The following is an 8,979-nucleotide window of genomic DNA, read 5'->3' on the forward strand; positions in this document are numbered from 1 at the left end:
TGGTCCTGGGTACTTGATACACGCCCAGAAGACCATTCTCAGGCTGCATGTCTGCGTGCTCAGCTCACTGCAAAACTGTAACATAATCTTAAATTGCACTGGGCTGCAAAAATGCAACGTCAGCTCCCAGCACTGGCTCCGTGGCGAGCGCCCGCCTGGCCCTTTAAGAAGCCAACTCAGTCGTGATGCTGCTGTTTGTATTGCTAAATCCCCAGGAGTCCAGTTCAGAAACGGGCAGCTGTCTCTTTAAGTGTGATTTCCTTCTATTGTATTTGAATCGTGATCAGGAAAAAGGAAATGAAACCAGAGACTCGGGGCTGAGCTAAATAATAATAATGATGCTGCTGATCTCTGCATCTGCGGCAGAGGCACCCTCTCTCAGGGTAGGGCATGAGCAGAGCTGTCCAGCCAGAAAGCATACGCCGAGCAATTAGCACAGGGGACTCCAGGGTAAGCAGCAGTGACAGCTGAAAGGGTCTATTTCCATCCGCGATCGGAACAGCAGCTGCAGCTGGGGCTGCCCTGCCACGCAGCAAACAGGAGGAGCATTGCGAGGATGGGAGGTTAGATCCTAAGGGTCAGCCTTGCGGAGACACAGCCCGGCGGCAGCAGCAGCAGCAGGAGCAGCAGCCCGTATTTCTTTCTCTCTTTGGTGTTACAGGAGGAAATCCTGTGAATGTCATTGGGGGGCGGAGGGGAAACTCAGCTGGTGAGAAAGCATCAGGAGCAGACAGCCTTTGTAAGGGGCAGAGGGGGCAGATCCTACCACAGACACACTACAAAGGAGAAAGCCCTGCCAATGTCATCAGCCATCGAGAGGAAAAGCCTCGATCCTTCCGAGTAAGTGGCCTTTTTTCTTTCCTAGCCCCCTCTGCCTTTTGATGGCTCTTGAGCTTCTCCAACACACGGGCTGGGAAAGGACTTTATGAGCTTCCAGAGTCCTTCATTGTGATCATTGTTGTTGCTATTTTGGGTAAGTGCCAGTTCTAGGAAGGCGCTTTGGAGATCTTCTTCTGGGGGAAGGTGGTTTAGACATATGCCAGGGCTGCTTTTACCTTCGAAATAATATTCCTGCGTGCAATAAAGTCCTAAGCACAACCACCGCTTGCCCCCTTCCATACACTGCTGCCCTTGTAATATTACAGCCTGGGTGGATTTGGTAGAGAGTGTCACTCTGGTGCATGCAAAGGGGAGGGTTGGTAGATTTCATTGAGTTGCTGCTGGAGGAGGCAAGCTGTGTAGATATCAGTGTGCTACTCATGTGGATGGCAGCACGAGCCCAGAGACATCAGTTCCCCATTTTGAGTTGAAACCAGATTATAGATTCATCAGATTTGTCAGGTTTTGTGAAATACCTGCCAGGATAAACCTCTCGTTTGAAAAAAATCTAACAATCCCCTTCACACTCCCCCTCTGTTCTTGAGATGCAGTGATGCTGATGAGAGTGATTCAGAGATATGGGGTGCATAATACTTTCCAAAGCTTAACTTGTTTTCAGGCTCTGCTCCCTGTTTAATCTGCCCAACTAGCTGACTAGACCAAAAGGTCAAAGCTGTTATCTGATGGTGTACAACTTCCACATTTTCATACTACAAGTCAGTTTGAAACTTTCAAGAGATTATAATGATGGTGTGGGGGAGGGAGATCACAAATGCATAAAGAATTGATACACAGAAGGTGTGGGAGAAGAAATTTGTTCTTACTTACTACCTTTGTGGAAGAGGTTACATAAATTCAATAACTGATTGTAGCATTACGATCTGGCTCTTTCAGTAGATTTCCTGCAGCCATCCGTTTGTACTTGAATGCTGGCATTTAGTTGCAAGAGGAGTGTGAACTCAGCTACACAATGCACCGTGTCATTCCACTGAATTCCTGGGCTCTGCGTCTCAAGAACAGCATTAGGTGCACTACACTTGTCTGTGTCTCAGTGGCACTGTGATAATACAATAAGGAAAAACACTTGTAAAATCCTGGTTTTCAATGTAAAACTTAAATTTTATTTCCGCCTATAAACATAATTAATTTTTAATTTGTTTCCTTTAAGTCATTAAAATGTTGTCTTCTGAAGCCCTCATCTAAGGCATGTAAAACATAACTAACTCATGATCCAAGGCAGTTAATACGTCATATCAGACATTTTGCATTTGTTACCATTTTTCTCATTTCCCATTGATTTTAAGAAATTGTAATTTAACTTCTAGGTAATTTTTTTTAAAGATTTCAACTACACAGTAGTCGCAATATTTATTTATTTGCTTTATGTTCTAGTGAATAACAGCTGGCTATGAAATCCAAGCACATAAAAAAGCTAATGCATGAAACCGAAATTCTGTTCAAAATAAACATAGAATCATAGGTTCCAGCAGGGTCGGAAGGTAGCTCAAGACCGCATCTGCCACAGTGTGAGACTATGCCTGACTTAGGCTTTGAAATAACCAACCCATCGATCCTGATCGGTCATGAAAAAGGACAATTTAACAATATAAAATATGGGTGCATGTATGCATCTATATGAACATCTGCACTCACAAAAGAAGGGATTCATTAATTGTGAAAAAGCTGCTTCCTTATTTCCTTGTATCCTCAAAATATTCTTATGGACTTGTAGTATTTGCTGCAGATAAACACAGTGTTTTGTTCTATGGATATAATGCCCTGTTTATATTATTTGGCTTATGTGTTATTTAATGCATTGATGTTTTCAAGCCAGCCTCACGGAAACAGCATGCATTCCTTTATAGTTATATATGTAATTGGTTGGTACTGCGAGTAGCAGTGCTTGCAAAGCATAGAGCATAGAGGTGTATGCTTTGAAAATCTAGGGTCTGATCATCTGTATGTAGAAACTCCCACTGACTTACTGACAAGACTGTGTGTAGAGAGGTCTGGTAGGCGTTGGATCGCAAGTCATAAGAATGTTAGGACACAGCAATATAAACCGTGAAGTGAATATGGAAGTAAGAGTAGATGCTGTTTTAAGATTGAAGTCAGAGGGAGATTTTGCCTAAGTAAAGCTGCACTCATTAGGACAGAAGTTTTGGAGCACTGTTTTCAGAGACATATGAAAGTAACTTTTGACAAGGAAATTGTTTTTCCAGTAAGTAAAGGTGGTAGAAAAATGTTAGTTTCTATGGCCTGTTGGAACGCTAAACAGCCAGATTTCTATCAGTGTAGTTACAGTCTGTCCTCACCAGTCCAGTTGTGGTATGTAATAAAAACAAATTGCCCACAGATTGTGAAATCAATAACTGAATAAGGTACTTAAGAATATTGAACTAGATTATGTCAGGTGTTGAGTGCCCTAGCTCTGGTTCAGGAATGCACTTAAGCATGTGCATCTGAGTAGTTAAATTCAAAGCAGCTAGGCATTAGACCCTTTGGCCCATGTGCTTAAAAGTCTAGTTCAGTGGAGTCCTATTTCCACAGATTTTGCTGGACCAAAGCCAGGGTGCTCAGCACATTGCAGGATTAAGCACGTAAACAATTTTAAAACATTTTTGCTGGTAGTTTCTGATAGAATTTCCAAAGTGGTACAAACAGGCAACAACCAGACTATTAAAGTGTATTTGCGGCAAACAATGGCTTTATCTCCTGTGTTAGGAGACGCATCCCTTCTTTTTCTTGTTTAAAATGATGCAGTCTCATACTGGTATATGAACAAAGTACTGTGAATGAATATTTGGTGCAAAAGGACACTTAAGTTACTACCACAAATACAAATTTGAGACCAGAGTTTCTTCTCATCCCATGTGTATAAAAGAGGCATAACTCCTTAAAGCAAGTGTGGTATAAAACCAGTGTAGGTCAGATCAGAGCCAGGCTCCTGGTTGTGTTCACACACACAGACACACATATTGTAATAACATTGGTCAAAATTCTGGACCAGCTGAACTCAAGAGCAAAACTTCCATGAGGCCAGAGAGACGCCTTTTGTATTTATTTGTTTTTAATACTATTCAACTAGATATCATCTCAGGCTTTCCTTCAAATTTACCTTCCTTAGAAGACGTTTAAATCCGTGCAACAATTCTTGAAGACTCTTAATATATATATCCCAAACCTGCAGCCTTCTTTAAGGCAGCATTCCCACCGATTGCAGCAGTTGTGCAGAATGAGGTCGAGCCCAGAGACCGAGCCCAGAAGGAGTGTATTTTTTTAAAAGTGTAATTGTTTTACAATGTGATTTAGGGCCTTCATCAATGTAGAGATAACTCATAGGGTTCATACAGTTTGATGAGTGTCACTTTTAAATGCTTACTGATAAACTTACTAGTCTTATTGAAAAACAGCATGTAAGCTATCCCTTTCATGGTAGGAATGGTACAATATTGCTACATTTTGCTATGGGCAAAAGGGAACTACTTTAAAATACAATACAATAAATAAAAGAGTACTATAAAAATCCCAGGATTTAATTGTTGTCATTAGGTTGTGATCAGCATATAGAGAAGCACATTCAGAACATCACTGAGACAGCAAATCCAAACCCTCTTGCTCCAAAATCATAGTCCCTTACCTCGTTCATTAAAGGACAATCTTATTTATGTTATAGCTGTGTGGTGACTATGACTCATAGTTGGGAGATTTTTATGCTCACCAGTAGAGGGCAGTAGTACACATATACAGACTATTCATTTATAACACCTTAAATGTGCTTACTGCAATGAATGGCTGGAGGTGTTGTACAGATTGCCATGTTTCCTCCTAAGACCTTTCACAAGGAAAAACAAATAATTAGCAACGTTTTTGCCGCCTTTGGTGATTTCTTAAATATTAGGCAGTTATATTTTAAAACAAAAGAAAAGCCTACTCCTGCATGCTTTGACGATAAGGAAATGAAGGGGGATGCCATTGGCTTCAATGGGAGAATAATCTGGCCATAATTCCTGTTCTAATTAGGCAATCAACTCGGTTTTTTTTTTTTTTTTTTTTTGGCTTGATTGGTTAATTTTAAAGGGTTTCCCTTCTACAACAATTGTTTCATTCTCTCAGGGAGCCAGTTGATGAAGTACTCCAAATCCCCCCTTCACTGCTGACATGTGGAGGTTGCCAGCAGAACATTGGGGACCGTTATTTCCTGAAAGCCATCGATCAGTACTGGCACGAGGACTGCCTCAGCTGTGACCTGTGTGGATGCAGGCTTGGAGAGGTGGGGAGACGATTGTACTATAAATTGGGCAGGAAACTCTGCAGGAGGGACTATCTCAGGTACAGAGCCTCTCTACCCTACACTAGCCTATCCTAATTTGCCTTCTTTCTGTAATTTCGGGTTTATTTATGATTTTTAGAATGAAGGTAGGACCCTAATGATATTGCAGCACAAGAATCTATTAGAAGTTTATATTCAATAATTTAGCCCTAAAATCTAAATGCTGAGGTTAGTCATAGTGGTTGTCCTGATCAGGGAAGCGAAGCGGAGCTGAGCTGTGTTCACATTTGCATTGGGACACCTTGAGAAGGTGTTGAAGAATGAATGCTGTTCTTTCCTCTGAGTGATGAGCCAATGTCCCAGCATGTTGTTAGAGGAGTTGTACTTCTGCAAGATGTCCATTGTCACTTTAAAGATTAACAAATGTAGTAGGCCACTAGGGCATAGGCTTTCATGAGATACAACTCACTTCATCAGATGGTTGAAAAGAAAAGAAAAATAAAAAAGGAAGGGATACAGGGAATGTGACATCAGCTCTAGGTGATGGTTTATGGAAAAACATGGAATGGCTATCACATTACAAGAAGTAATTTCCCGTTCAGGTTCCCTCAATCTTTAAAGTTCTCTAGAATCTGTCAGGCTGAAAGGCACTATTCTGTTTACATTTAGATGTTATTATAATACTTATGACTATTCGTTGTTTTTTAAGTTTTTTTTTCACTGAGGCCTAGTTCAGGAGAACTTGAAATCAATTGAATTTAAGCACATGCATAAAGTTAAGCACATGCCTAACCACTGTCCTGAATAAATGGACTTAAGCATTTGCTTTGTGGCTTCCTGAATCTGATCCTCTAAGCATCTGTTACAGTTTTTGCATTAGTAGATCCTGGCCCATTTTTCCATGTATAAATTTGAAAAATCAGATAAGTTAAAGTTTAATATATTATTTCCGTAATAACTTGATAACAAAGAACTGGCGTGTTCCTAATTAAAACTAAATGTATTCATTTTTGCTGTGCTCCTTATAGATCATTTATTGTAATGTATGCTTTGTGCTCTAGGAGCTGGTGGAATGGATTAAGTAGAAACTTCCACTAAGCAGTGGAAGTGTTGGTAATGCTTCTAGACAATATTGACCTCCCATGGCTCAGCACATTCTCTCATCAGGTCCCGAGGGTTCGACCTATAGTGGCTTAGACTGTATATATCCATTATATGAAGCTTTCTAACAATGGTCCAGTCTTGTGTGTGCGTGACACATATTCATTAACTTTGTAATGAAAGAATAGCCCCGCTTATGAGAACAAAACTAATATGTTTTCTGTACAACGAGAGTTTTCAGAAATGAAGGAATTCACAATCTTTATATAAACTGATAAGACTAGATCTTTTGTTATGCAGAAGTGAACAGTGACATCTCCTGGTGGACAAAAGAAATTATTTCTTTCTCTTCAGAGATCTGCGTCTACGTTTTTTCTCTTTCAAACCTAGCAAGTTATTTGAAGCAGGCACAGCCTATGATAAACACAGTAAAAATGCAGGAAATGGACTTGCTAGTTCTAAAATTAATGTGGCAAAGCAGTTAAGCACAGAAGCAAATATTTCAGACAAAGAATATTTCTGAATTCTCCCTTTTTATTAAAAATATGTTCTTGCTTATGTATTAATTATAGGGTTTATGAACTCTGCAAGCTGTGGCCTACAGTAGAGATGACATTACATTATGCCACATAGCTGAATAGATCTTAATGTTACAGCTGAAAGCAGTAGAACTTTTGTGAGAGGGATAAACGTGTAGCACATGCAGTAGAGGGTCCTTTCAATAGACAGTCAAATAATGATGCTCTCAGTAGGGTTTGTTAATAAGGTATAAAGAGCAATCCAGATCAGGAAATCCTTTGGGCTAAAATTGATTTCAGAAGGTCATAGAATCTAGCTCTTGAAACCTAGCAGAACTGATTTTATGGGTAGAGAAACATTTGAGTTTAAAGGAAACTCAGATACCCTGCAGAATCTTTAAAATCCTGCAGAATCCTTGTAGCGTAGTGGGGACTAAACTGAACCATAGCAAGATTTATCAATCAGTAGGAAATGTCAAGTGAAGATACAAGTGAAAGCAAGTATTAGGGTTTTAATTCATGATCTGATCTAGAAAGGTTCAGATCTGATTGAAGTTGCTCATCACATTTCAGAATGAGGTCCTTACTTTGATCACAAAAAGCAAGTATATTCTTTGAAAAAATAGATGATGCCCTTGGGTTTTTGACAGGTCACCACTGCAGCTCTTGATGCTGGAAAGTGTCCCTGCTTGTTGGATTTCATCAAGCAAATATTTAACCCTGTACATATCTTTATAATGCACTGTTAATCATGGCAAAAAGTTTGTTTTGTACTTCTTTTGTTTCTGTTCTATCTCTCTTTCCCTCTGCCCCCTCCCATCTTTTTCTCAAAGGAAGCTTTACATAACTCGTTGTTGTTGTTGTTTTAGACTCTTTGGCCAAGATGGCCTTTGTGCTTCCTGTGACAAGCGAATCCGGGCCTATGAGATGACTATGCGAGTGAAGGACAAAGTGTACCACCTGGAATGCTTCAAATGTGCTGCTTGCCAAAAACATTTTTGTGTCGGCGATAGATACCTCCTCATCAACTCAGACATAGTATGTGAGCAGGACATCTATGAGTGGACTAAGATAAATGGGATGATATAGCCAGGATGTGCCTCATAGTCCTCAAGAGGTATCTCATGGGTGGCACGAATGCATAGCTGCAGTGAGGAGATAATCACGCAGACTATGTGCTTTGTCTAAGCTGGGAGGGAAAGACTTCAGTGTAGGTCCTTTTCAGGCAGTGCTACATGGAATCTAAACTACAAGCAATAGCAAATAGACTGACTTCTATTAACAAAGGCGTACTGACAATAACTGACATGTAGATGAGTGTGGGGAACAAATACAATGTGATAATGGAGTCTCATAACTGGAAATGCAGTAGCCACTTGTGTAAAGAAACATTATGACTTTGACACTCGCACGCTAGGATTGTGCAATTGATTTTTTTTCTTCCTGTCTTTTCTAGTTACTCTGTTTAGACAATAGTTCCCAATGTAGACATAAGAAAGGATGTTGGAGATGAAGAATCAGTCAGAGTCTCCAAAGTCTTAAGCTTCGTGCAGGAGAGAATTTTTTTTTTTTTTTGCATGGAACTCTCCCCCTCTTCCCCTGAAAATGAAAAGTGCAACCACTAGCCCCAAACAATTTTCAATAAATTCTGATGAATCGTTCAGTGGCACTGTTTGAAGGTGAGATGCTTCACAGATAATTTCTATACAAATATAAATCTAAAGAGTTGTTAAACTATTTTATTAATTTAGATTATATCAATGAAATATTTGTTGTGTGTAGCAAGAACCTGAATGCTTTAATAAAAACTACAGAACGTTTGAGTGTTGTTATTTCTTTTGATAATGTACAATTGTTTGGATGTGAGTTTGCTTTTGCATTGCTCTTGTTTATTTCATTTATTTGCACCAGGTCTGCATTTGGCTATGTCTGGTGTACAGTTGATTATCAATCCACTCAAGCACATATTCCACAGGGATGTGCCCTAGTCTAAGGAAGTGACATAAGAACCCAGGTTGCTCTGAGTGAATTTTATGTGGCTCTTCCTGAGGAAAGAGAAGGCAAGAAGTGATGTGGGACAGTGAATGTCCCAGAGCTGACTGCAAAGCAAAGAAAATCATTGTTGGGCTAACAAAGCCAGAGGATGTCTGAACCCAACAGAGTCCATGAAGGACAAGGGTCTCCTAAGAACATGTTTGGACCTGATGT

At 40.0% G+C, this 8,979-nt stretch overlaps 1 protein-coding gene across 2 annotated transcripts; it reads left to right on the forward strand.

Annotated features, from left to right (window-relative positions):
* The first annotated feature begins 205 nt into the window (after positions 1-205).
* Positions 206-8,591, forward strand: LMO2 (LIM domain only 2). Of its 2 annotated transcripts, XM_006127309.4 has the most exons (5): positions 206-450; positions 662-840; positions 4,996-5,211; positions 7,641-7,809; positions 8,228-8,591. In XM_006127309.4, the coding sequence occupies exons 2-5, from the start codon at positions 677-679 to the stop codon at positions 8,282-8,284; spliced, it is 606 nt and encodes a 201-aa protein (XP_006127371.1). In that variant the 5' UTR covers positions 206-450; positions 662-676; the 3' UTR covers positions 8,285-8,591. The 2 variants fall into 2 exon arrangements, with proteins under 2 accessions (XP_006127371.1, XP_006127372.2); XM_006127310.4 differs by lacking the exon at positions 206-450 and having other exon boundaries at positions 785-840; positions 7,641-8,591.
* Positions 8,592-8,979: the final 388 nt, after the last annotated feature.

The sequence above is a fragment of the Pelodiscus sinensis genome, chromosome 4 (genome assembly GCF_049634645.1).
Source record: "Pelodiscus sinensis isolate JC-2024 chromosome 4, ASM4963464v1, whole genome shotgun sequence".
Taxonomy (NCBI): Eukaryota; Metazoa; Chordata; order Testudines; family Trionychidae; genus Pelodiscus; species Pelodiscus sinensis.

What these genes read in the sequence shown, in the direction of transcription:
- LMO2 (XM_006127309.4), top strand. Translation starts at nt 677, where the DNA reads ATGTCATTGGGGGGCGGAGGGGAAACTCAGCTGGTGAGAAAGCATCAG. An exon ending in AAAAGCCTCGATCCTTCCGA is followed by an intron (nt 841 to 4,995) that starts GTAAGTGGCCTT and finishes TCATTCTCTCAG; the next exon opens with GGAGCCAGTTGATGAAGTAC. An exon ending in TCCTCATCAACTCAGACATA is followed by an intron (nt 7,810 to 8,227) that starts GTATGTGAGCAG and finishes TGTCTTTTCTAG; the next exon opens with TTACTCTGTTTAGACAATAG.